At 40.0% G+C, this 27449-nt stretch overlaps 3 protein-coding genes across 5 annotated transcripts; 2 read left to right on the top strand and 1 right to left on the bottom strand.

Moving 5' to 3' along the window:
- Positions 1-1273: 1273 nt before the first annotated feature.
- cd74 (CD74 molecule) lies at positions 1274-5036 on the top strand. Its single transcript, XM_004073310.2, has 9 exons — positions 1274-1464; positions 2491-2660; positions 3545-3630; positions 3722-3778; positions 3857-3940; positions 4039-4117; positions 4299-4502; positions 4589-4660; positions 4740-5036. Exons 1-9 carry the CDS (start codon positions 1376-1378, stop codon positions 4745-4747), a joined length of 849 nt encoding a protein of 282 aa, XP_004073358.1. The 5' UTR covers positions 1274-1375; the 3' UTR covers positions 4748-5036.
- A 9228-nt stretch (positions 5037-14264) lies between these two features.
- On the top strand, positions 14265-23590 carry LOC101158536 (trichohyalin-like). Of its 2 annotated transcripts, none has more exons than XM_023959226.1 (17): positions 14265-14642; positions 14756-14810; positions 14879-14937; positions 15015-15065; positions 15192-15320; positions 15404-15478; positions 15561-15820; positions 17497-17634; positions 18792-18928; positions 19001-19212; positions 19307-19372; positions 19463-19592; positions 19671-19795; positions 21561-21680; positions 21857-22021; positions 23239-23389; positions 23469-23590. In XM_023959226.1, exons 7-17 carry the CDS (start codon positions 15690-15692, stop codon positions 23540-23542), a joined length of 1449 nt encoding a protein of 482 aa, XP_023814994.1. In that variant the 5' UTR covers positions 14265-14642; positions 14756-14810; positions 14879-14937; positions 15015-15065; positions 15192-15320; positions 15404-15478; positions 15561-15689; the 3' UTR covers positions 23543-23590. The 2 variants fall into 2 exon arrangements, with proteins under 2 accessions (XP_023814994.1, XP_023814993.1); XM_023959225.1 differs by having other exon boundaries at positions 21854-22021.
- slc35a4 (solute carrier family 35 member A4) lies at positions 23587-26205 on the bottom strand. Of its 2 annotated transcripts, XM_004073308.4 has the most exons (3): positions 26102-26205; positions 25636-25734; positions 24864-25525 (listed from the first exon to the last, which is right to left on the bottom strand). In XM_004073308.4, exons 1-3 carry the CDS (start codon positions 26114-26116, stop codon positions 25328-25330), a joined length of 312 nt encoding a protein of 103 aa, XP_004073356.1. In that variant the 5' UTR covers positions 26117-26205; the 3' UTR covers positions 24864-25327. The 2 variants fall into 2 exon arrangements, with proteins under 2 accessions (XP_023814995.1, XP_004073356.1); XM_023959227.1 differs by lacking the exon at positions 26102-26205 and having other exon boundaries at positions 23587-25525; positions 25636-25735.
- Between the last annotated feature and the right edge of the window lie 1244 nt (positions 26206-27449).

Here is a 27449-nt window from a genome sequence, read left to right as displayed (position 1 = left end):
GTAAGGCATGCTGTACACGGTGAGAAAACCACAAAGTGAGGTGTGTCTATCAACACAAAACCATTACCTCCCTATCCCAAAATTGAATAAAGTGAAACAAAACATTTGTGTACATGGCATCCATTGCATTTATCACAATTTCCCTAACTTGTTGCTAGTGTACTTCTCCCCACATATCAACTGCTGGGCGCTTCCTTTATTTATCCTATTAGGGAAACTAAACTGTCATCAGTTGGTGTCAACCTATTATTGTGTGTTTTAGTGCAACTTTCTCCAAACAGGACAGAAGTTTTGAACATTTTCTTTGTTTTGTATTGAGCTAATTTTAACCATAAACCTTCTCATTGCACTTTATTTTGACAGATGAACTCATGGTGTACTCATTTTAACACACTTAAACCAAATTTAGTCCTCAAAAAATACTTTTGAAATCAGTTTCACAGATGGGTGGGAGTAATTTGGATGATCTGACTTTAATCTGTTGTAAATCCAGCCAAATGAGAACTGCTGTGTTGGAAGTAGCTATGTCATTTCTTAAGGTTTCAATTGAGAGTTAACTCTCTGCCCTTTTTACACTCTTGTGTAATATTCAAAAAATATGTGTCTGTGTAAGTGTAAGTGCACCAGCAGTGTCAGTGAACCAGCAGTAGCACTTTGTCAGTGCAGATTTCTAGAACCTTCCTCTAGTCTGACAAAAAAAGTGCTTTCACTTCACACAGTAACTTTCCATCTTAAAAAAAGGGAAAGTATGTTAAGAGATTGTAAGAAAAAAAAAATATTTTGGGCTAAATAATATTATTTCTTTATATATTTTGTATTATTGTTTTATGGTCACTCTGAGAAGCACTTTTAGTTAACCCTCCTGTTGTGCTCTGGGTAAACTGACCCGCTCTATAAATCTTTAAAAAAATAAAATAAAACTTGACAAAAATACTTTCTACTCTAAAATCTTGTACCTATTTAGTGTAATCAACATACATAATTGCTTAACTTCTGTTCTTGTATTCAAGCAGAGACAATCAGGATGGTTAAACTTATCCAGGGCCAAACAATAGAAAGTGCAAATAATTATTCACTAAAATAAAATAAATTATAATTTAAAAAATAAATAAATATAAGAAGCAAACCAAAAACACTGAACATTTCATCCCTCTGGTTGTCTGCCTCTATCAACAGATGACAACATCGACGCACCAATCAGAGCTCTCCTCGCTGCCTTCAGGAAATCCTTTTTGTTTTTTTAAGAGGTACTTTTTTCTGTCCTCTACAACCTGATTGGTTCTTGATTCTCATTCTGAAGAGAATTTATGTAAGAGAGCTTCATAGTTCTCCCAGATTTATAGTTAGAAGAAGAAGAAGCAGAGAGGCGCTGAAGATGGCCAACACTGCAGAAGATGCTTCCCTGGCAGCAGAGGATGTGTCCGGCAGCGAGGAGAACCTCATCCACCGTGTGGTGCACAGAGGGTGAGGAGAACAACTGAAAACATACACTTGAAGTGAAGTACTTAAGCTAAGAAGGCGAAAAAAAAACTGCTAGTGTACGATGCTTATCTCATTATATACTTATTTACATTAGAAATAGAACTAACTTGTACGAATAATTTTTGTCCTAAGTTTAAGTTGCATCCTTTTTTCTTTATTATAAAAAAATTCTAAGAAACTTTTTTTCTAAATTGTAACGTTTTGGAAAGTAAAGTTATTATTTCATTATTTTTTTACAATGTTATAATGTTAATATTTATGTTTTATTGTTTCATGTGTGTCTCAAATGGACTTTAAGTTGGTACTTCCCTGTTTCTGGAAGAAGACGTCTGCCTAGCAACTAGTGACGCTCCCTTGCTATTGGCTGTAACGCTTGGTTTTGTTTTGTAGACACACATTGAACTAATGTGATTAAAATTCGAAGTAGTAATGGTTTTAGTTATACATAATTTAGTCACATGATTATTTTAGGGGTCAATTGTGACACAACAGGAAAATAATATTTAAATCAGTGGATTTAAATCAACTGGAAACTGTGTTATGGTCTAGGAAAAGTTAAAAAAAAAGACTTCTGCATGACAGTTTTAATAAAAAAAAATGATCTAATTTTTTTAAATTCAATTTTGTTGCTTTTGTTTTGTTTTTATTTATTTTCAAATTTTTAGTACACATGTATTTTTGGAGATCTCAAAACAGAAATTTGTGGTTTATACCAGTGCAGTGGAAAAGAAAACACTTACTAAACGACCTTGAGAGAAAAAAATTCCTACAGAATTGCTTTAAAAATGAGACATATCTGCCTTATTTCAACTTTCTATTGCATCATTCTTTATAATTATCTCTGAAAGTCACTTCAGTTAAAGAAATGAGTGAAAAGGCAATATCCTTGGTTTTATAATGAAGCGGTTTCCTTATTCCTGTTGCTGCGTCTACGTTTTTGGTTAGAATTACAGTCTCTTTTCTGTTATTTGATGCTTTGTAAGTGACTTTTCTTTTGTTTTCCTGCAGGGGCTCCAACAGCCGTGCCTTCAAGATTGCCGGCCTGACCACATTGGCATGTCTGCTGCTGGCCAGCCAGGTTTTCACTGCCTACATGGTGTTCAACCAGAAGCAGCAGATCCACACCCTTCAGAAGAGCTCTGAGAGAATGGGGAAACAACTCACACGAGCATCCCAGGGTAAAAAAGGGGGCTGCTTTCTATAGAACTATATGTTGCATTTTTAATAAGAATGTGTCCTTGTTATCATTTGTCGTAAAAGTGAAACATGTAGAGGGAAGTGAAAGCTAGTTCTAAAGAAATGTTCCTTGTGGTCAGACCAAGAAATGAAAAGTCCTCTTTTGGTTTATCAAGAAATTCCCGTTTATTGTTTTTTTTATTTTTGATATTGAAATGAAAACAGGATACATTTTTTTTTATAACTTTGCAGATTGAACACTTACAAGGACAGCCAAGTATCAAATAAACTCAATGTATTGCTTTTTTTAAATAAATTATTTCAATTAACTATATAGCAACCATTATATATAGATTTCTTATAAAAAACAGTTTTTATTTAAGTTTTATTTTGATATCTAAAAAAACAAGCTGAACCACTTCCTATACCTGGATAGAAAAAACACATTTTTGTTCAACAAGACTAGAAGAATAAAAAAGCAAAGATCAAATAAAAAAATTGTTCATGTTTTTTATTTTTTGGTTTAGATTAAAAAAAGAAAATCTCGAAATCTCAAGCTTTTACACCTGGAATATTACAAACATATGGAAGAACGTCCCACACTCAATGCTGTTTGCTGGCATTAATCAAACTAGATGCAGCAAGAGAATTATTTTTCACTCAGATCCTTGTCAAATATAATGTAAAAATGCAATATTCATTAGACTTCTAAAGCCCTCGTTTTTTTTTTTTTTTGCTACTTTGTCATACTTTTAATGCAACAACGGATTAAAACATCTGTTGACTTTTGTGAAATTATCAAGTATTTTGCGTGTTATTAAATGTTTTAACTGCTGTTTTTAATTTTTTTCTGTTGCCTTTTTCGGATTGCTTTGTTGCTTTGCAGCCGTTGCTCCAGCGAGGATGGCCATGCCAATGAACAGCCTGCCTCTGGTGTCAGACTTCAGTGAAGACGCCAAGACTCCTTTGACTGTGAGCTTATTCCCAAACCTCTGACTGTGTCGTTATGTACAAATATTGATTTATCGAATGACTAAAAATAATGATTTTCCTCGTCCTCCAGAAATTGCAGAACACAGCTGTGGTCAGCGTGGAGAAGCAGCTGATGGATCTCATGCAGGTGAGTGTCACTTAACCACTTCTTGATGTGTTGCTTTGAGTTGTTCTTGGAGCTAAAGCCTTGCTATTCACCTGGCAGGATTTCAGTCTGCCAAAGTTCAATGAGACCTTCCAGGCCAACCTGGAGACCCTGAGGCAGCAGGTCAATGAGAGCGAGTGGCAGGTAAAGCTTCCTAATCCTTCATAGGCAGACAAAAAACTATGTAGGAGTCAAAAATGAAACATTGTTATGTTGTTTTTTTTTGCGTTTTCCCCCCGCAGACTTTTGAGACTTGGATGCGCTATTGGCTGATCTTCCAGATGGCCCAGAAGCAGCCTCCTGCTCCAACTCCTCAGCCAGGTTACTCCAGGATTTACCTCCTTTTGTTATCCATCTGGTTCTCTTGTACTGTGAGAATGTAACAATATGCAGACATCAAGATTTGAACCAGCTGATTGCATGTCCCAAACGTCCTGAATTATGTACTATGGAGCAGATTTCAGCATTAACACACTGACAGGAAGCTCCAATGTTTTAACAGCATCTATGATCAAGACCAAATGCCAGCTGGAGGCAGCACCGGACACCATCAGCAAGATCGGCACATACAAGCCTCAGTGTGATGAGCAGGGCAAATACAAGGCCATGCAGTGCTGGCACGCCACTGGATACTGCTGGTGTGTGGACGAGTCTGGCAACCCCATCGAGGGAACCACCATGCGCGGACGCCCTGACTGTCGCCGAGGTAATAAGAAGGGCTTCAACTGTTGAGATAGGCTGACAGGAAGTCAAATCAATGACTCAATATTTTTATCTTTTATATGATTCTAGGCTTGGCTCCTTATCGCATGATGGTTCAACCCAGACTGATGCAGAGGACCTTTCTTGATGATGAGAAAAAGGGTATTTGTTTGTGTGTATGGATTATCTTGCATTTGCAAAAACCCATAATTGTAATTCATGACGTTTTGTCTTTTTGCAGATAAGTAAATGAAGCAGAGCCGAGCCGAAGTGAGGAGTTTCTTCTTCTTCTTATCCAGTCTTTGCAGAACTTTATACTCTGTTATTGTAAATCTGATGCAGATCTGACAACTTTGCAGTTCAAATCACCTGTAAGCCACCTGTCCATCTTATCACCTGATTTTAAAGTTTGCTGTCTGCTTCGAATCAAATCATTGCAAGCCTGAAACGCCTCGGTTCTTTTTACGTCTTCTGTCACTTTTAAAAGGCTTTTTCCTGGTGTGTCCATTTAATTTACATTAAAAAAAAAGAAAAAGGCTTTTGAGTGTAATTGATTTCTTTTAAAACATATTAAAATTGGGTTTTTGTGCTTAAAATGGCTTTCAGGACTTTAACTAGTCCCACTCAAACATAAGAGAAGAGGAAGTGTGATGAACTTGATCTAAAAGCCCCACATTCAAAGTACAGACTTAATAATTTGATTAACTTTTCTTTAAAGGTGTTAAAATAAAGATGGTCATAGTGTGATTGTTTATGATAAAAAAGCTCCCGTAAAGGTTTTATTTCAAGTTATTTAGCAAAAATAAAAGAAATGTACATGCTAATCATGACATAGTATACAAAGAAAACAAAACATAAAATTAGACATGCGTTTACTTAAATAACAAGCTGATGTGCAGGGAAGTGGAAGAAGCCTAAAGGCTTTTAAGAAGACTGTCAGAAGTCTGAGCTGTGTCCCCCTCTGGTCACCATCGGTACCCATCTTCCGTGTTCTTAATACACTACATCTCCCAGCAACCCCAGCGCACACTTCCTGGATGCAGCACATCTTTGTTTTTTTTCCAATAAACTTTATTGTACATTTTTCAATTTACAGAAATTCACAGTCACTTGCACAATAAACAATTATTAATATCAAACACACATACAAGACCGAAAAAACAAAAAACAGTAATACTTTTAATAATGTGTGTGCCTCTTTTTTTATTATTATTTTTTTTATTTATTCTTTTTATAAAAGCTCACATACAAACCAAGTTAGGGTGAACAAACGTTATAAATGCAGCACACCTGACCTTCAATCTGATTCATTCAATCAACCACAGCATGCTTAACCCTTGTGCTATTTTAGATGACCCCACCCCTACATTGACATGTTCTCCCTACCATGACAAAGGTGGATAAAGGTGGAAAGATTTCATGTAATCCATGGACACCAGTGAAGATCACAAATCATTGACAAAAAAAGGTTCAGCGCACTGTCTAGTGGGTCTAGATGACCCAATGTTACTCTCCTGAAAGGAGAAAGAAGGAAAACGAGACGAGCTGTTTCCTCATTGAGAGCATTTACTCGAATGAATTATATTTTCAAGCACTTTAAAATATTAAACATAGCTTACAAGTAAACATGGCTAAACATTTTAACTTCTGTGTCGCTGCATTCAAAATGGCAGGTGCACGCTATTCAGCCGCGTGCTTGAAAACTGAGCAAGCAAACGTATCTTTCTCCACTCAAACATCAACTAACCAAAAAAGCATGTTAAGCATTTCTGTGACGCTTTCAAAAACAAACTGACAGTTTATATTCAAGACATATTCTAAACAAATTAATAATTACCTGAAAGGAGAAAGAAGGAAAACGAGACGAGCTGTTTCCTCATTGAGAGCATTTACTCGAATGAGTGAAACAAGCCGCGTTCGCCCCCTACTGGTCGTTCTATGCATAAACAATCAATAACTGAATAGTAAGAGGATTAAAGACAGAAAACATTCATAGGCAAGTGGAGTGATTCTTCCCGTGATATTAACCTAATAGGTACCACACACTCCCACACAAAGAAAATGTTGTCCTCAACATTAATTCAATGTACACAAAACAGTTTCTTAAAAACCATTCAAATCTACTTAGAAAAAAAACACAGTCAAAAACACTTCTCATTGAGAACTATTTTTCATGTAATAGCCATTTTAGTATTCTCAATCAAGAAAACCATACAGTAATAGTACCCAATGCCGAGACATTGTCTATTGCTCAACAACAGTGTAAAATACAGTCATAGTAACGTAACATGGAACTCTTTTTTTTTTTTTTTTTTTTTTTTTTTTTTTTTACTTGCAGTTTTTAACATTTAGTTTAATGTGCATAGTCCTTCTTGACTCTTTAGTATCCATAGGGAGTAAGCTGATAATATGTGGGAACAGTGTTCAATTGAGGCATATTCCAGCTCATCCAGGAACATGAATGTGTCCCTATTTTGTGGCATGCTGGAGTACCAAGAGTGTCATACGTGAAAACTTTCGGCCGTCTGTGAGATCGCTGAGGTCTTTGATGTCTTTCCTCACCACAATCAATCAAAGCAGGGGGTGAAGAAATACTATCTTCTGTGTCTGAGCAGTGTTGGGTTCCACCAGCCCTTTCCGGTTCCTCCTCAAGTACAGGCAGTGTGTTCCCCGTTTGGTGTATGTGTTCTGAGTTCTCAGGTGTAGGATCACAAACTTCAGGTGTGAGCTCAGATTGATCACAGTAAGTTTCACCTGGCTCAAGAGGTGCTGGGTAGTAGTTCTCCTCATCCTCAGAATCATCCTCACTTGACGCCTTGTTGTCCTCACGTTTCTGCACATTTCTTCTCTTTGGGTGTGATAGAACAGGAAAATCTGCTGGTAAAGAGTCACAAGGCAAAAGAAGGTTTCTGTGTAAGATTCTTGACTTCTTTGGACCTTTTTCAGGTTTGAGTTCATATACAGGAACATCCTCATTTATTTGCCGGACAACTGTATGGACAATGTCTTCCCAATAATTTCTCAACTTGCCTGGACCACCACGAGGTGTTAGGTTTCTGATCAAAACTCGATCACCTGGTCGAAGTGTTGGGATCTTAATGTTACTCTTGTAGTTGCGCTTACTTTTTGAGGCAGCTTTCTGGGCACTGTCTCTGGCAATCTCACATGCCTCTTCCATACCTTGTTTCCATTTTTTCACATAGCAATGGCGGTCACTGTCACCTTGTTTGGGATTCAAACCAAAGAGTGCATCTATGGGGAGGCGCGGAGAGCGTCCATACAACAAGTAAAAGGGGGAGAAACCCGTCACCTCGCTTCGAGTACAGTTGTAAGCAAAGATCAATTTGTTCAGAGACTCTTTCCAATTACTTTTTTGCTTGTCTGTGAGTGTTCTCAACATCTGAAGTAAAGTTCGATTAAACCTCTCAACCTGGCCATTCCCCTGAGGGTGGTAGGGAGTAGTTCGTGAACCTGTAACACCACAGTACTTGTTTAGTTGTGAGAATAGCTGATTCTCAAATTCACCACCTTGGTCATGGTGAATTCTGGTGGGAAATCCAAATCGCAGTGCATAATCATTGAACAATTTATCTGCAGCTGTTTTGCCTGATTTTGAAGTTGTGGCATAAGCCTGGGCAAAGCGAGTAAAATGATCAATAATTATGAGAATGTACTCATAACCACCTGAGCATTTATCAAGGTGCAAGAAATCAAGTGAGACCAACTCAAAAGGGTGAGTGGTTACAATGTTTGTGATTGGTGCTTTTGTCTCATGTTGGGGTTTCTTCTGTTTAAGGCACACACATTTCCTCATGACATAGTCTTCAATGTCCTTTTGCATGTGAGGCCAGTAGAATCTGTCTCTGACTAGAGAAGTGGTCCTGTCCACACCCTGATGACCCATTTCATTATGAAGTTCCTGTAAAACTTTGTTTTTGTGTTTTTCTGGTAACACCAGCTGTTTCCTGTTCAGTGTTTTCCGATACAAAACTCCAGTCTCATCAATGTGAAGTTTATCCCATTCTCTCAGGAGGCACGTAACTTTTGGGCTGAGTCCTTTTAACTGTGAACTTGTTGGTTTTTGTCCTGCCAGTTTATGGTGAATTATGACTCCAATGATTTGATCTTTTCTCTGATCTGCGTTAATTTGATCAATGGTCAGTTGGGTGATAGACTTGTCCGTAGGTGTTGTTGTTGTGGAGCTAAGTCCCATAGACCATACTGCACTGCAAATGTCCTGATTTTCCACTGCTTCAGTAGTAGCTCCAATAACATCGTAAAGCATTTCTTGTGAGCATTCTTCCATGAAGACTTCCATGTCCAAGGGCATTCGGGATAAACTGTCAGCGTCTATGTTTTCTTTTCCAGGACGGTATTTAACTGTAAAATGGAAATCTGCAAGTTCTGCGACCCATCTGCATCCTGTTGCATTTAGTTTGGCAGTGGACAGAACATAAGTAAGGGGATTGTTGTCACTGTAGACTGTGAAGCTTGGAGCGTAATACAAATAGTCTCTAAATTTTTCAGTGACTGCCCATTTTAATGCTAAAAATTCTAATTTCCCTGAATGTAGATGGTAATTCTTTTCTGCTGCAGTCAAGGTGCGTGAGCCATATGCAATCACGCGTAGCTTTCCATCCTGTCTTTGATACAGGACAGCCCCCAGTCCTTTATTTGATGCATCTGTATGTAAGATGAAAGGCTGAGAAAAGTCTGGGAAGCCTAGAACAGGGGGTGTTGTCAAACAGTCTATCAGTTGTTCGAGGACTGACTGATGTGCTGAAGTCCAGTCAATGGGTGTGTTAGATGGGATTGTCTTGTTTTGTTTTGTTCGCCATTTGTCTTTGTTCCTCGGCTGCACAGCCGTTTCTGTAGGTGCTTTTAGCAGGTCATACAAAGAGCTGGCAATTCGTGAGAAGTTTTTGATGTATTGCCTGTAATAGCTCAGTAGTCCTAACATAGCTCTTAACTCACCAACATTATGGGGTTTCTTGTGTTTTAATGCTCTTACTGCAGCTGTGTCAGCAGGGTCCATTTTGTTTCCTTCAGCTGATACAATCCGTCCCAAGTAGCGCACCTCAGCTTTGAACAAGTCACACTTCTTGGGTTTCAGTTTTATCCCATGTTCTCTCAGTCTCTGCAGGACCTGCCTGACATGATCAACGTGATCCTCAAATGTCCTGCTGAATACAAGAATGTCATCAAGATAGGGCACACATATTTCATCCCTGAGGCCTTCTAAACATTCTTCCATGCAGCGTTGAAATGCAGCAGGGGCGTTCATTAGTCCAAATGGAATCCGTACCCATTCATAAAGGCCCCAAGGTGTTACAAAAGCTGTTAGGTGCCGACTATCCCGTTCAACAAAGCCTTGGTGGTAAGCTTTACCTTGATCAAGTAGTGAGAACAGTCTATTGCCTCCTAAATTGTCCATCATGTCCTGTACTCTTGGTATAGGGTGGCGATCTGGGTGAGTTTTCCTATTGAGCTCCCTATAATCAATGCACAGGCGTAGTGTGCCATCCTTTTTCCTCACACACACAACTGGGGAAGAATAAGGAGATGAGGACTTTTCAACCCAGCCTTGTGCAATTAAGTCCTCCAGGTAGTCTTTCATTTCTTTGTACAAGGGTTTTGGAACTGAGAGATACATTTTTGACACTGGCTCTGCATCCTTAAGGGAAATTTTCATTTGAAGACTAGGTATACATCCAATGTCATCATCTGTTTTAGAAAATGACTCTGACTCCTCTCTCAACATTTGACAAACAACCTGCCTCTGTTGATCATTCAAGTGAGTTAGATTAACTGGTGGGTCCCATTGTTCTTGTGAAGGGGTGGCTTTCTCAGATATTTCAGTTTGAATATGATGAACAGTGACTGCGGGTGTGTGCTGCTGATTAAATATGTCAACTGGGTAAACTGACTGTACTGACTGTACTACCCCGACGGAAGTTTTGCCAGGCAATATAATGTCATGACCTGTGGGGTTTTGTACACTGATGACAATTTTTGGAGTAGACCCGGCCTTCAACAAAACCACTGTATCACAAAACTCTAACCCTTCTGGCCACTGCGGGTTGTCATGGGGCTCAAAAACCAAAATGTGTTCTTCCCTAACCGGGGGAATCCGTACTCTACACTCAACTTCCACTGAGCTGCATTTTGGGACAGTAATCCTCTCTTTTACTGTCCTCACAGAATATTCACATGTCTGTCCTACTTTTACTGCATCAATAAATGCTTGTGCCTTTTTGTTTCTGAGGTGAGGAAATGCAAATCTAACTGACTTAACCAGCTTTTCCTTCTCATTAGAAAGGGCATCCTCTGCTTGACTGTGCTGCACAAAGTGTTCAATGACATTAAAACCAATAATAGGATGCTGTTGTTGTCTACCCCTCAATACCAATATAGGAATCAACAGCTCACTATCGTCTGCAGTAAGCTTAAAAGATACTTCCACCCAGCCAATAAATGGCATATCTGTTCCATTAGCTGCTTCAAGATGCAAAGATTGAAGCGGATCAAGTAACTCTAATACATCCCTCAAATCTAGGTCAGGTAAGTGATTTTCCTTCCATCCTTCATCTATGGCACAAACCTGTGAGCCTGTGTCCCAAAGAGCCTGGGTCATCTGATCATTTAAGAAACACCTAATAAGACATTTCTTGCCAACCAGTTCCTTCACTGACTTTGTGTTTTTTACCTCTGTTTTTCCTTTGCATTCAAGCTTCTCACAGAACCTGGTTGCAGTTTTCTTAACATCTGGACACATGTAGGGCTTACAGTTTTTCTTGTGTGTGTCCCAATGAGCTGTCTGACATGTTTTTGAACAATAAACAACAGACCGACACACTGAACGACATTTAAATAAGTTTCTGTCTTTAGCTTCACAACTGGCACAAATCTGGGACATATTTAAGATGGTGGTCGCTCGGTGTCCCACAGGAGCAACCTTCCTCAGTTTAAAGAACCCTGATTAGGTGGTTTTGACATCATTCTTGCTTTACAACCTGCCCTGAAATGTTCAGCACTTCCACATCGAAAACAGTGTTGACAAAATTCCTCTCCTGTCTGTTCACAACCATAACATTTGCGTCTGGCTCGAGATGTTGAATAAAACTGTTGTGGGGCAAACCGTTGCTGAAACTGAGCTGTGCCTCGCATCCTCCCAGAGCTAAAGGTGGGTCTGTAGTTCTGTATAGTTGCAGGTGTCTGCAATTGGTGAAATTGAGTGGGATTTGCTTCTGTCCCATATTGTGGAGTCTGCATCACTGAGCATGAGAGTGGTGTGTTAGAACTTTCTGTGTTTTGGGTTGGGTGCAGTGGGGCTACATTCTTTTGAATGGTTTCCATAATTTTAGAAACCTCTGCCTTTAGATCTTTCAGCAGGACCATTTCAGAGCGTATTTCTTTTATTTCAGAAGCTAAACTTGGTGGAATGGTGTTGAAATTCTGGGGGATTTGTTTCCTTTCCAAAGAAGTTTCACAGGACTGCACAGTACTGACACTTGCTGCTCGTGGGGAAAAGTGCTTCTTTTTTTCCTGCCTTTCTTTTTCATTGGCACATGCTAAGTTAAGTTTCTCTAGCAGAGTCTCATCTGATGTATCAGTGTTTGAGAGGTACGGCTGTAGGTCACTTTTGATGTTATCACTTAAGAGTCCAGTTAACACGGTGTGCATGAACAAACTCTGGACGAGGACTGGGTCATACTTTAAGCCTGATTCAGCCTCTTGAGAAGCAAACAGTATCTTTTGCCTCAAGTCCATTGCTCTGATCAAGAAGTTCTGTGGAGTTTCCTTGCTGTTCTGCGACTCTGATGTTAATTGTTTGTACAGATCTGTAGCTCCTCTCTCTTGGTAGTGGGATCTAAGGATCCTGCGAAGGGCTGGGAGGCTTAGGTTTTCTTTACCCTCTAAATAGCTTCTTAATTGCATGCCTGGAGAGATGGCACGAATGACAGCATCAATAATATCTGTTTCCGAGTACCCTTTAGTAAGCCCGTTTTCAATCTGTCTTGCCAGACTAGAGAATGTCAGTCGATCTTTTTGCCCTGGCTCGCCAATTTGGCCTGATATTTTAAAGTCTTTACGCCATGTGAGGCCATCAGCTGATATTTGCATGGTGGATTTCATGGGAGGTTTAGTATAGGCTGGGGAAGTGGTGTTGGTACTTAAACTCTGGATTGCTTTTTCCTTTTCTTTTAATGTCAACTTGAGTGCCTCTAGCTCTCTTTGGAGTTTCTCCCGCTCAGCATTGTTAAGGGAGTCATCCTCTTTGGTTTCTTGACCCATTTGTACTGTTTCTATGATGTCTTTTACATGGAGTAAATCTGACATGCCCTCATCTTCCAGTTTGGACAACTCAATAATATCAAGGTGTTTTATAACATGGTAGATTAGTTGAGTACGAGTTCTGTCAGCAACATGTTCCTTTGTAGGCCCAGAAATCTGAAGTTCTTCACATACTTTGACCAACTGCTCCACACTCAATTGATATAGTGCCCCTATGATTTCCAAATGCAGTTTTTCCAGTTCAGATTCCATCTTATTTCTGATCTTTTTGTAGTAAAGGACTTAACTGGCATCTGTTACTCCAAGTGGTTGCTGTCTGACGTCCTTTAAGCCTTCGACTGGGTAGTTTTTCGGGATGATTAGCAAAAGAGCTCCACACACGGTCGGGGGAAAACCCTCGCGCTGCACATCCCAGCGGTGCCTCCAAAATGTTACTCTCCTGAAAGGAGAAAGAAGGAAAACGAGACGAGCTGTTTCCTCATTGAGAGCATTTACTCGAATGAATTATATTTTCAAGCACTTTAAAATATTAAACATAGCTTACAAGTAAACATGGCTAAACATTTTAACTTCTGTGTCGCTGCATTCAAAATGGCAGGTGCACGCTATTCAGCCGCGTGCTTGAAAACTGAGCAAGCAAACGTATCTTTCTCCACTCAAACATCAACTAACCAAAAAAGCATGTTAAGCATTTCTGTGACGCTTTCAAAAACAAACTGACAGTTTATATTCAAGACATATTCTAAACAAATTAATAATTACCTGAAAGGAGAAAGAAGGAAAACGAGACGAGCTGTTTCCTCATTGAGAGCATTTACTCGAATGAGTGAAACAAGCCGCGTTCGCCCCCTACTGGTCGTTCTATGCATAAACAATCAATAACTGAATAGTAAGAGGATTAAAGACAGAAAACATTCATAGGCAAGTGGAGTGATTCTTCCCGTGATATTAACCTAATAGGTACCACACCAACTCCCAATGTTAAAGTGCCTAGGATGGCACAAGGGTTAAGCACTACACTTAGTGAGGCTTAGTGTGAAGTATTGTTTGTGTCACTCCACTGGCATTACATTAGTGGTGCATTTGGACCTTATCTTCTGTTTCCTGACTTCCCTGATTTAGCTTTGTGGACTTTTAGCTGAGCTAATGAACCTGCTGCAATTGGAACCAGCCGCCTGTTCTTGTGACAAAGACCACCTCCACATAAACATAAAGAATAATAAAAAAAAGAGATGTAATACGATCAAAACAATAGAGCAGCAATTTAAAATATTTTTTATTTATTTATTCTGCCTGTTACATAGGTCCATGTGACATATACTTTGTTCTGCAAACAACAAGTGTTGGTAACAGAAGTAAGACTGCATAAACTCCAACTTGATCATCAACAATGATAATCAAAATCTAAAATTGGGGTGTTTGTTTAATGAGCAAGCTTTTCATGACTTGAAATGTCATATTTTATAAAACCAGTACTTTAAATTCAACAACTGTATTAATAGTAAATAGATTTAGAGGAGTTCATACCATGAAACTGATAATTGAAAACACATATTTTATTTGTTGTAATGTTGGAATTAAAGAAACATCTCTTGCAGTGTACCCAAAACAAAACCAGCATAACATTTAAGCAAATCCTGTTGGATCAGTTTACCTCTGTTTAACGTTTTCTGCAGAAAAAAGGGGCATTAAGCATGTATTACCCGTGAATTTTTGATCATTTTAAAGATGTAATTTGATCCACTGTAGCAGTGAAAGTAGATTCCAGCTCATTAATATTTGACCGGAAAGAAATCCAGCAGTGGCAGGAATTACACAGATGACAGCCGCCATGAACACAAACGCTGCAGTGAGTATGTGTTTTCTAAGAGTATTGTTTGGAGCTTCTTGTGCAAACAGTGGGAATATGGAGTCATGGCAGGTTTGTGTGAGAATGTGATAATGACCTCCTCTGTCTAACAGATAGACGAGGGAGCTCAGAGCGTGAAAGTGGAAGTTGTACTCACTGCAAGTTCAGGTAAAATGAATGTAAAAATATACAAATTCACTGGTTTTGTTGTAAATTAAATGTGGTAATTTTTTTAGAGAGTTTAATTATAAGTGAGGACGGCTGTGGAGTTGAGTACAAGCCAACTAAAGCTGAGGTAAAACACAGAAACTTCCTGCAGATGAGTTTCTTTTTCTTTTTGTCAAGCTCCTAAACATTTCGGTTTCCCATCAGGACAGAAAGTCCTTCACGTTTGATAAGGCGGTAACTGCTGAGAACATTGAGGTAAAAGCAGTTTCTGTCTGCCCTCTGATGAAAACATTCACTTGGAGTTCAAAGCTTGCACATTTTTTGGAAAGTGACAACATTTTGTTGGGCTTCAAAAGTTCAAATGTGACCCCTGATCTGCAGCTCCTCCACTCTGCACTCCTGCAGACTCTAAGTGAGTCCATGCTGAGTGGGTTTAATGCGTCGCTGCTGGCATGTGGAGCTTCCACAGAGATGGTCCAGGCTCTAAACAACAACAGTCTTCTGAGAAAGGTGAAACTAAAAACCAGCTTGTACTGTTCTTTAAAAACATGTCCATTTCCTTGTAATTTTCTTTCCAATCCTGATTGTTTCAGATTCTGACAAACCTGTTTAGCTGTATGACATCACACATGACAGATGACTTTTTTGTGTCTGTGTCATTTCTTCAGGTAAATCATTCTGTAATTGCACGGCCACAAATAGTCTCAGTAGTCTTTATAACATAGGAGACTTTTTTTTCCCCAATTCCAGTTTTTTCCAGATGGCAGTACAGTTGATCTCTTCAACCACAACAACCAGACTTTGCAGCCTCTGACACACCCGGTCCTTGGAAGGTTAAGAAAGCTAATGTTTAGGATCATACAGTAAATTAAATGATGCATGTTTCTCCTTTTCCCTAGTTTTGTGGGAGGTTTAAGTGAGGTGAGCGTGTGTTCTGCAGAAGAGGCATATGCTCTGTATGAAACATGCATGGAGGCAATGAAAACCAACTCTGGTGCTGTTTCCAACCGGTAGGTTAAAAAAAAATGGTTGTGATCATGTTAAGTAACCACAAGGGGGTACAATCCAACATTTCTGTGTGCTGTTCTGAATCCAGGTTTGTCAGGAAGAGCCTTCAGCACAAAAAAAAAAAGCAAGGGCTATGTATTGAGACCAGGGCTCAAGATGTTCTAATGATGGAAAGAAGACAATGTTGTGGAGGTGAAGAGGGTGTCAGAGAGGTGCTCCTCAGGACACACTCTTGTCTGTTTACAATGCTATCCTGCTTAAACACATCTGCTTCTGCTCATCATTTCTTTTTGCAAAGACCCTACTATGGCATTCATTAAAGCCAGGTGGGTTTAGGCAGCGTAGAATTAAAAACAGAGATGGTGACGAGTCTGAAGTTAAACGTTCAAAGTGTAATGCTGAATGTTGGGAGGGGTTATGCTCCCCAAGTGGGATGTGAGGTAGATGGATGAAGAGATCCAGGATCCGTTGTGGAGCAGGTAGTAGCAAAGACCAGAAAGGGTGAGGCGAAGAAGATATTGAAGAGGACGAAGAGTGGAAAAGCCCTTGGTCCTGACAACATACCTGGGAAAAAGGGGTAGCACAGTTTCTGACTGAGTGTTTAACAAGAATATGAAGAGTGAGACGATGCCTGAGGAATAGACATGTGTTCTGGTGCCCCTTTTTAAGAACAAGAGTTGTGGAAACTACAAAGCCGATGAATCAAATGAAGAAGTTATGGGAAATAGTCCGAGCTATGGTAGGGTTTCATTCCAAGGTAAAATAACAGATACAACATTTGATTTGAGGATTGCCGCTGGGGGAGAACAGAGAAGATGGGTGCTACACCGTGTCCTGTGGATCTAGAGATACAGAGATACAGAGAGAGGAGCTGTGGTTTGTATGATAATGTCTGGAGTATCAGCGAGGTATGCTAGAGCTGCTCAGGACATGAATGAGAGCTGGAAGACAGTGGTGAGATTTGCTGCAGGGGTGACAGAGAAGTTCATGATGAAGTTAGGATTGCACCAGGGATCAGCTTTAAGCTTCTTTTTGTTTACTGTTGTGATGGGCATAATGACAGGTGAGGTTAGACAGGAATCTCTGTGGATCAGGATGTTTGCAGATGACATTGTAATATGTAGTGAGAACAGGAGGAGAAACATCTAGACAGATGCAAGTTTGCTCCAGGAAGGAGAGGAATGAAGGTCAAGAGCAGCAAGAGGGAGCTTTTATGTGTAAATGAAAGGAACTCGAGTTGAATGGTGAGGTTACAGGGTACAAAGGTGAAGAAGATGAAGAACTTAAGGTACTTGGGGTCAACAGTCCAGAAATATAAAGTATGTGGGAAAGAATTGAAGAGGCATGTAGAAGCATTGAAACAGGTGGAGGAAGGTAGGGAAACTTTTGGTAAAAGGAGGATGAGCTTGGAGGTACTAGGAAGGAGGACTTAAGGAAGACCAACAATGGGGTTCATGGACGTAATGGAGGAGGACACGAAGGTAGTTGTATTGCGTGAGGAGGATGCAGAGGATATAGTTAGTTAGAGGGAGTCATTAGTAGTTGAGACCCTTGATTAAAGGGAGCAGCCGAAAGAAGAAGAAGCCGGGGCCAGATTTTGAGGAAGTCTGTTTTTCAAACTTTCAATTAAATTGTCACGTCAGCTTTTTTTGCTTCATTTCTCTTTGTCCTTTGTCAGCTGCAGCGCCCTGTTCTCAGTGCTCCTGGAACGGAAACTCCATCCGGAGCAGGAGGAGTCAGAGGAGTCGGATGTCTGCCGCAGCCGGCTGCAGCTGTTCCACCTGGCAGGAGGAGCCAGCAGGACTGACCTCAGAGGGTCAGTGACAGGAGCCAAAGGACCTCAGAATGACAAACGCCACCAGTGTCCGCCAAATCATCAGTTGTTTTCCTCTGCTCAGAGCGCAGTTGACCTTTTAACATTTCCTAATGCATTCATTGCATTCAAGCACAGTTATATATCAGGATTGTGTTAAAGGAGCGCAAGGTATCAATTTGGAGTCAGATATATCTTATTAGAAGCTGATTGAACTACAGACAAGTCATTAAAGTCTTTTTAGGACAGGTCACAGGTTTGAACAGGATATGTGAGCTGGGTCTCTCCCTTTCCCCTTAAGTAGAATTTCAATTAATTTCTGAATAAGAGAATCAAAGTGGGACCTGATAAAAATCAGCTTACGAAACGGGTCAGAGGACAGAGAGGGCAGCAAGAATCCTTCAGTGAAATGAGTTTGCACCAGAAGAGACCCTCAGGAATGAGGCAGCTACATCAGCAGGAATTACTCATGCAGATTTCCTCTGAAATAGATTTTTTTGATTGTTCCAAAAAAAACAACCACAGTTTGAAGAAGAAAAAAAAAAGATTTTCAATTATACAGTAAGAAAGTTTTGAATTAAGGGTGAGTAATTATTTGTTTATATATTGAAAGCAAAATGGAGTTCTTCTGGGAGGGAGAGGTCTGCTCAACATTTGCTTTCTGGAATGTGAGTGTTTGATCACTGGGCCACTGTCTGTGGAAAACATATGGGCTATTGTGCTGACAAATGATGACAAAGTAAGCGTCATAAATCAAGATAATGTTCATGCAGCATGACTTTAATGGTGAATGAACCACCAGGCCTGTCTCCCACAAAGACCCACCATACTCTTCCTCAGATTTTCAGGAAGGCATGGACTGCGGATGCTTATGAAAATTACACAGCTATTGGCGGACATGGAGGGGAAGCAAATCACTGTTTTATCGAATGTGATATAAATATACATATTTGCGTAACTCTCAGGGAATTTTCTTCTCACAAGCATAAATATTTGGAAAATGAAACATCAATCAAGTCTCCCCCAGCCCTGGTTTCAAATATTCTCCAAAGGATTTTTGTTTCTACCAAAAATCAGTTGTATTTTCTAAGTGAAGGATTAGGTTATTGCAAATATTGATTAGTTTTGAATAGATTAAATGTCAATCTCTGTTTTTCCAGGTTAAACCCACTAGTGAAGACTATGGACCAAATCCATTCTGCAGATGCAGTCAACGATAACCTCCTACTTTTCCTCCTCAAAGAGGCTTTAACGGGAAATAACCGAACGTTTCTAATTTACTGCATTAATCCAGCAGGTAAATTCTCCAAAGAAATGAATGAAGGTGTTGAATATAGGGTAAATATGACATCAGATGTTTTCCTGGTAGGTCTTCTGGATGATGAAACCCCCGCTGCTTTGGATTTGGCGCAGAAAACCAGCAGACTGGTAACTAAAAGCTCCACAGGATGCTGGAGTCCTAAAGCAGCTGAGCGGGAGATCCGTGAGCAGATCCTTGATCTTCAAAACACCATTTTGTCACGGAGAGAGGGAGAAGTTTCCAACATTTACAAGCTGGCTGAGCTGACCCAAATCCTACAGGTCCCTCATTTTGATGAGCTAAAAGGCAGATTAGCGTAACATGAAGTCTTTCTTAAATTAAAACCTGAAAACGGCTTTGTGATCTTTGCAACAGGCTGTTAAAAATCAATCCTGGGGAAAAAGGAAAGAGGAATCTGAGAGGATAAAAATCCAATTCAAGGTTTTGATTGTTCAAGGGTTCTCCCTCATTTTGATATTTCAAATCTGAAGGGCATTTTTTTCCCCAGATTGTTTGTGTTCATTATTTCAGCAGTGCTACAACCCCTCAAAAATGAATCAGCTGTTGTCTAGAGGTCATCCCACTGACCACACAGAGATCACACAAACAGTGAAACGCCTTCAGGACCAACTGAGACAGGAAATGGAGGAACATATTAAAGGTAAAAACCCAGATGTTCACAAGTTTAGATTTGCCCTAAAAGCTTACCCAGAAAGCTGTATGTTTCTGATGCTCTCAGATGGGAAAGGAAGTATAGAGAAAATCCAGGAGAGAGTGATGAGAATGAAGCAGCTGAAGGAGATTCTCAGAGAAGAGACGCTGAGGAAGGAAGCCGTAGGAGCACAAAATCAGCTTCCTCCACAAGTAAAGAACATCATCTGGAAATTCACTTTTGCTTTTTGGAGTTAAGATTCATCTGAAAACATTATAATCCATTGTTTTACAGACTATATTGTAGATTTTGACCAACATGTGTCTCCTTTCCCCCTCAAAAACACCATCATTAAAATTAAATTGAATTTTTTCTTTTTAGTTTTCTTTCTTATAAGCTTGTCTAACTTGACTTTTTTAAATCTTCTTTCTCTTTCGGCTTTTCCCATCAGGGGTCGCCACAGCGAATCATCCTTTTCCACCTCACTCTATCATGAACATCTTCTACCCTAACATTAGCCAACTTCATGTCCTCTGTTAAGACATCCAAATATCTCCTCTTTGGTCGTCCTCTTGCCCTCCGGCCAGGCAGCTCCATCTCCAACATCCTTCTACCAATATATCCACTATCCCTCCTCTGAACATGTCCAAACCATCTCAGTCTGGCTTCTCTGACTTTGTCGCTAACACAGGCAACATGAGCCGTCCCTCTGATGTACTCGTTCCTTATCCTGTCTAACCTGGTCACTCCTAAGGAGAACCTCAACATCTTCATCTCCGCTACCTCCATATCAGCCTTTTGTCTCTGTCTCACTGCTACCGTCTCTAACCCATAGAGCAGAGCTGGTCTCACCACTGTCTTGTACACCTTTCCTTTGAGTCTTGCTGGCACTCTTCTGTCACACAACACTCCTGACACTTTCCTCCAACCGCTCCAACCTGCCTGCACTCGCCTCTTCACCTCTTTTCCACAATCCCCATCACACTGAACTGTTGACCCCAAGTACTTCAACTCCTGCACCTTCTTCACCTCAGTCCCCTGTAACCTAACGCTTCTACCTTGATCCCTCTCGTTCAGACACATGTATTCTGTCTTACTACGACTGACCTTCATACCTCTTCTTTCCAGAGCAAACCTCCACCTCTCTAGCTGTTCCTCCACCTGCTCTCTACTCTCACTGCAAATTACAATGTCATCCGCAAACATCATTGTCCAGGGAGATTCCTGTCTTACCTCGTCTGTCAGCCTGTCCATCAGCATAGCAAACAAAAAAGGACTCAAAGCTGATCCTTGGTGTAGTCCCACCTCCACCTTGAACTCCTCTGTCTGACCTACAGCACATCTCACCACCGTCATACTTCTCTCATACATGTCCTGAACTACTCTGACATACTTCTCTGCCACTCCAGACGACCTCATACAGTACCACAGCTCCTCCCTCGGCACCCTGTCATACGCCTTCTCTAAATCTACGAACACACAATGCAGCTCCTTCTGACCATCTCTGTACTTTTCCATCAACATTCTCAAAGCAAAAATGGCATCAGTGGTGCTCTTACGGGGCATGAAACCATACTTGACTTTTTTAAATAAACCTCCAAAATGCCAAAGTCATTTTACTTTATAATATTAGCTGTGGAGCAAATGATATTAAATGCCATACATCTAAGTGTTGTGACAAATAGATGAGAGGATCAAGTTATTTTCTCTTCTGAAAGTCCTTTTGAAATATTCTTGAGGGTCTGGTGCTGTGCGATCATGATCTTCAACAATTCTATTTCCCGCACTTCAATTATCTGAAAATGCTACAATTTCTGCTCCTGGAGCAACTTTTTTGTAGGCAGCATAACGTGTGGGTTGGGGTTTGATGAACTCAAAAAGCTGACTCGACACTCATTTCAGTATCAAAATAGGATTTCGGAATGGAAGAGTGGGCAACGCGCACTAAGACGTTTATTCTGCCAATTTAATGATTAGTCTCAGTTGGAACACAACGAAGCGCAGCAGCGGAGGAGGCAACTTAAGGAGGATCATGGAAGATTAATTCAGGAGGAGGTGGAGAAGATGGAAAGAGACTTGGCACTAGAGCAACTACCGGTGAGAGTGAGATGCACCACTGTTCAACAATCTGCTTGATCTCTGTCTCAGCTGAGGATGCTGAGTTCGTTTAAACTAGCCCGAGGCTTGGTTTAGAGTGACAAGTGAAAGCCATGTTATTTTCCATCACAAATCTTCTTTTTTTTTTGTATTTTATGGCTTAATTGTGGCAGCAGGAGAGTCCTATGAGAGAGCTGCAGGTTCTGAGCAGGGAGAGGCAGGTTCTGGTGCTGCAGATAGAGGCCCTGCGTGCTGAGGCCCAGCAGGCTGAGAGAGACCTGGAGGATCAACATGACCGACACCAAACAGAGCTGCAGTGTCTGAAGGAGGAGAGCCTGCAGGTGGGGGCTTTTGGTGCTGTGAGGAAATATTGTTGCACATTTAATATGTTTCCACAGGATATTGGGATATTTTTCATTCTTGCTGACCAACTCACACAGCAGCTTTTAACCCCCCCCAAAAAAGACTGGTAAATCTAGAGTAGAAACACCCCAAATGGGTTTTTTGTCACTTTGTTTTCAATAATTATGAAGAAAATCAACTGCCATGTGTGAATAAACCTTAAAGATTTTGTATAGATTGTGAAATTTTTCAAACGTATGTTATCCTCATCCCTTTAAAGTCCCACTCCAATCGAATGTTGGTCTATTGCAAAAGTGTTCCCAGTGGTCTTTATATTATGATTATGCCGTTTTTAGCCAAAATCCAAAAACTTGTGTCGTTTTTTGTAGGACTTAGTTTCTGCAGACCGGCAGGATTTCATCAGAAATTCTTCTCTGAATTGTGGGTGGGACTGTTGGCCAGGTGTAAGACCTGCCACTACTTTCCGAAATCCATCTAAATGCTCTCCAGCTAGCTCACAGCCCCTCACAACTCCGACCTAACATTACGGGTGTGTAACATAAACGGTGAGCAATATTGGAGCTATCCAGCCGTACAGGTTTGAGTCAGATCTAGTATTCTAGAAGTGGATGCATCAGAACCGGGAGGAGCAGAGAGTTTGTGGCTCGTTGTAGTAGTTTCTACGTAACAACTAGAAGCTTTTTCCAACTACATTTTTTTGTCTGCTCCGGATTCAAAACAATTTGAATAAAGAAATACCCTGAAATGCAATTTTCAGGTTAATTTTCTATATACCGCTATACATATCCTCAAAAACGCAATTTTCATTGGAGATGTTCATTAAGTTTTATTTCAGTGTCATTTACATTGAATACTCAAGTTTAATATGTATTTGTCGCATGCAAAAGGCTCAGATAAACAGGCCAAAATATATTTCTAAAGTTTTCCCACATAACAAATTGCATGAAAGACACTGATAGAAATTTAGAACCTTCAATTTTCAATAAAGATTTAAAATCTTAAAGAGATTTTGTTTCTAAACGATGTCATGCAAAACAAGAATATTTTGCTGGTTGGATGCAGTTTAGGTGGTCAGAAAGTCTAAAAATAGAAACAAATAAGTGAAATAAAGAAGTTATTCTTCACTTTGATGACATTTTACAACATTTTTCAGGATGTAAGAATGAATGTCTTAAGTTGATTTTGTGCTCTCTAGGTGTTTCGGATGTTTCGTCAGGTGTGTGAGGAGCAGAGGAAGCTTTCAGAGAGCAGGTACAGAGGCGTGCTGCTGGAAGCTGTGCACGATGCTGTTTATTTGTCTGCTCAAAACCAGCAGCTGCAAGCTGACAACCAACACCTTCGTAAAGGTCAGCGTGTGCTTCTTATGGACATGTGGCTCTAACAGAAGAGAACGTTTACCCCCTTTTTTTATTGTTCTTTTCCCAGCACTAGGAGAGATAAAAGATGCTCTAGCAGCAAGAGGGGATCCTATAATTCATGTAACTTCCCAGCAGCAATGACTAATCTGCTGTTTGATGTTGCTGAATAAATACACTGTTGACAATTTATTGGTCAAGTATTTTTATTTTATGACACATGGCCTTGCAGAGTTTTTAATTACAAAAAGAATAAACACTCTGAACATCTGTAACTCACAGAATATTCATTTATATCACACATTTGTTGCAATATTATCATAAAGTTTTTAATACTTGAATCAAAACATGATCAGTCATCAACTAAAAGACAAAACATCCTTTGATAGATTCAAAAAGTTCAACACTTGATAAAAAAAAAAAAAGGCAGAAACTTTATTTTGAAAGTCTGTCAAAAACAATGAAGCAGGTCAGAAATGTTCTGAGTGGGTGGAGCCTTATCCTTGAACTTTCACATGCTATCTGTAGTATAGATAAGCTGCCAATCCAATCAGAGAGACAGGCAGCAGGAAAGATGTGGAAAGCTGCAAACCTAACACGGCCCACGACAGCAGAGCGTTCACGAGCATGGAGGAGGCGATGACGAACAGCCTGGTGATCCCGCTGCCGTGCTTGAGTACCACAGACATCAGGAGCCCGTTAGCTGCTTGCCCCGCTACGATGACCCAAACCTTCCCCGAGAAACCCTCCAGGAAGCTTTTGTCGCTTGTTGAAGACGAGAAAGACGACAGCCCGTTGATGCTCACCCCGAACACATAGAGGTAGAAATTCTGCAGGCTAAGGGGCAACCTTTGGCTCTTCAGGACCCTTTCGGTGTAAACAGCTGCCAATCCTGACACACAGCAGTAAACAAACACAAGAAAAAGGCCCCAAGCTGTGATATGAAGCCTGGAACTCTCCTCAGCCTCGGCCCCTTCAGGGTCCACCAGATCCAGGGTGTTGTAACTGTGAGATACCCCTGCAGCCACAAGGAGCCCCAGGCCTAACCACTGAACAGGCCGCAGTCGCTTTCTCAGACAGAGGGAGTACAGCAGCGCTGTTGAGGCTATTTTAAGGTTGGAGAGTATCTGGAATGAGCTGGGATCCATGTAGGCCTGCATTAAAACAACCAAATTGTTGTTTAGGGCATAAAGTGCAGCTGGGACGGCATAGGGAGCCACAGTGAGAAGATCCGGAGGTCCAAGCAGGGCAGATGTACCTCCAGCCAGCAAAAGACTAAGCAGAGAGATGAAGAGCTTCACCAACTCAATCATGAGGACGCAGGAGGAGGCACTGAAGGGGACGCGACCGTCTACCTTGGTGAGGGTGATGAGTGGTGCGTGGGAGCCATAAATAAGGACCATGAGCCCCAAGAGGACCCCCCACTTTATCCTGTTCAACCGCGGCGCTTTAATACGTGCTGGGGAACTGACCCCCACGTTCTGGATCACAATCATCCTCAACACAGCAGCACATCAGTGTTAAACATGAACTTTTTGTGTTTTTAATCCTTGAAAATATTATTAAACCCAACTTTAACTAAGAGAGAAATACACATATGATGGCACAGAACTCTGACTTCAAATAGCTGCTCTGGTAAAGTCTAAAAAACCTAGAGAAATGTTGTAGGCACAATGCTTTGAACAGTGTGTTGATAATGGAAATGTCAAAAAAAAGGTAACAACATTCAACTGAAACCAAGTACAAAAAAGTAAATTTGAGTCCTAAGAGAAATTCCAGTAAAAGTTTGTAACTATAATCCAACCAAAGATCAAAATCTTGAATGGAGTCTTGTCTCAAGCCAGCAGGAACGACAACATGTCCTCGTGTCAGATTAAGGCCAGTCAAAAATTTTTTAAAAAAAATGAATAAAACATACGTCAATCCCAATTATTTGGGTCCTTTTTTCAGGCTGTTCATGTACTCTCTGATGGTCATTTCAATGTTGGGCACCTGATAGTTCTGAGCTGCATAAACGCCGGTGAGCGTTCCCAGCAGTAGTCCTAGGATGGCAGAGGAGCGCAGCTTGGCCACCACATAGCCAGCGACGAAGCCCTTCAGCAGAGGAGATCCAACCACAGAGCCTCCCTTCAAGAGTCAGAGAATACACCTTCAGTTACCATAGCAACGCACTGCCTGACAGCTGCAGAAAGTGTTTTAAAAGAACAAGCTTTGATGGAGGACCTGCATGAACTTACCTGGGGTATTCCAGCAGAGACCTCCTGCTCTACTCGCTTCTGGATTTCCTCCAACTGACTCTTGAGCTGTGTTAGATCTTTTAACTGTTTCAGAGGATCCTACAATGAAAGCACTTTGTTAAATGGACAACAAACTAAGGGGCGGAGAAGATGGTGGTACTAACATGAAGAGCATCTGATGTATAAAAACCCATCCGGCTCAGCCTTTTGGATAATTACGACAGTTCCAAATGTTTTTGCGATAGTTACCGAAATTAATTATAAGTCAGGCCGGACAGAATCTAGAAAGAAACCCTTTAGATTCTTCTTCTGGAGCTAATCTATGCTAACTCTATACCGTTGTGTTTTTTTTTCTTTTTTACCACTTCTAGCTACTTTTGCTAGCGGAGGAAACAGATCCGATACGCCCAATAAACCCCATGGCTGTGAAAAAGAACTTTAAACAGACAGAATAGCCGACACTCACCTTGTCATTCGCCATGTTTGCCAGAGTTCTCTGATCGGTATTCGATTAACAAGGCTGTTCGGTTGTTCAGCGCGATTAGTTTGGTCTGATTTAAAAAAAAAAAGAAAGAAAAAAATTAGAATAAACACAATTTTAATAATTGATTGTATTTTAGGGCTGATAGACAGGAAACTACACAAAAAATGTATATGTGTTTGTCATTTTCGGAGAACCCAAGAACTATTTTATTTTGGGCTTTAAAGGTAATTTGACTTTTTGTTTTTGTTTACAAACAAAAAATGTACAAGTACATTTTGGGAGGCAGTATTTATAGAGGCCAAATAAATGAATTGATAAATAAATTAAATGTAAAAAATAACTACATAAAAAGAAAAATAGAAAAACAATTTAAAAATTTAATTTACAAAAAACAGTGCCCTAATTTGACCCCGTGGGTTTTTCAGGGTTAAAACAAAACGTGTTATTTTATTTAGTGTTTTAAAGTGTTTTATCCACCTCTCTCCTTTTTCCTCTAAAATTACCACAAACGGGATGGATAGTCAACAAACACATAGAAACATATATTATTCATGAGAAAATATTAAAAATATAAATTTTCAGGTATGGCCTATAATCATGCCAGGAATATGAAATGAAGACAGCAAAAGCTGATTAAGTAATGGAGAGTGAAACTCAGCAGGGAAGCTGCAGCTTTAACAGTGCATTGGACAAATGACAGTATACATTCATACCTTTGTGAGACTGCAGTGTCTGTCTTTAAAATATAGTAATAATGAAGTAACCTAAGAAAAAACAAACTGATCACAAATGTACAAATACCTTTTGCAGTCTTTTTTTTTTACAGCTATTAGTGTGTCACGACAGTGTGACTTAGTTGAACCTGCAGGAGCAGTTACCGGTAGTTACAAAGTATTGGTAAGGCAGACACATTAAACATTTCCTGTGGAAATCATAAACAATTTATTGTTGCAGTTGTAACAGACTCATAACTTAGCCTATGCATTGTTATATTTTCAATAGATACTATTTAGATGTTTTATTTATCATTTTAGCTTCATGTAATGTAATTTTTTTTAACTCAGGGAAAAATCAAATGTAACAAAGGGGTGATGTTCATGAGATTGTTTTCTTCATTCTGCTCTTTTTTTCTATTGATTTATCTCTCTTTACCTTTTAACACAAAAACCTTTTAAGTTAAAAGAAACAAAAACCAGAAAATATGCTTGTTGGATTTTTTTTTAAGGTTCTTGAATTTACTTCTACTTCATTGAAATTCTGGATATCTTTTTTTATTTGCTTTAATAATTTAAAGCACGTTTAATTAATAATTTGTCATCAGTTGTTGTAA

The sequence above is a fragment of the Oryzias latipes genome, chromosome 10, assembly GCF_002234675.1.
Source record: "Oryzias latipes chromosome 10, ASM223467v1".
Taxonomy (NCBI): domain Eukaryota; kingdom Metazoa; phylum Chordata; class Actinopteri; order Beloniformes; family Adrianichthyidae; genus Oryzias; species Oryzias latipes.
Note: the sequence above shows the minus strand (reverse complement) of the source record. Positions and strands in the feature narration are given on the sequence as shown.

What these genes read in the sequence shown, in the direction of transcription:
- cd74 (XM_004073310.2), top strand. Translation starts at nt 1,376, where the DNA reads ATGGCCAACACTGCAGAAGATGCTTCCCTGGCAGCAGAGGATGTGTCC. An exon ending in TCAATGAGAGCGAGTGGCAG is followed by an intron (nt 3,941 to 4,038) that starts GTAAAGCTTCCT and finishes TTCCCCCCGCAG; the next exon opens with ACTTTTGAGACTTGGATGCG. An exon ending in TGCTCCAACTCCTCAGCCAG is followed by an intron (nt 4,118 to 4,298) that starts GTTACTCCAGGA and finishes ATGTTTTAACAG; the next exon opens with CATCTATGATCAAGACCAAA.
- LOC101158536 (XM_023959225.1), top strand. Translation starts at nt 15,690, where the DNA reads ATGTTTCTCCTTTTCCCTAGTTTTGTGGGAGGTTTAAGTGAGGTGAGC. An exon ending in AGCTGACCCAAATCCTACAG is followed by an intron (nt 19,213 to 19,306) that starts GTCCCTCATTTT and finishes TCTTTGCAACAG; the next exon opens with GCTGTTAAAAATCAATCCTG. An exon ending in AAAATCAGCTTCCTCCACAA is followed by an intron (nt 19,796 to 21,560) that starts GTAAAGAACATC and finishes TTTAATGATTAG; the next exon opens with TCTCAGTTGGAACACAACGA.
- slc35a4 (XM_023959227.1), bottom strand. Translation starts at nt 24,894, where the DNA reads ATGATTGTGATCCAGAACGTGGGGGTCAGTTCCCCAGCACGTATTAAA.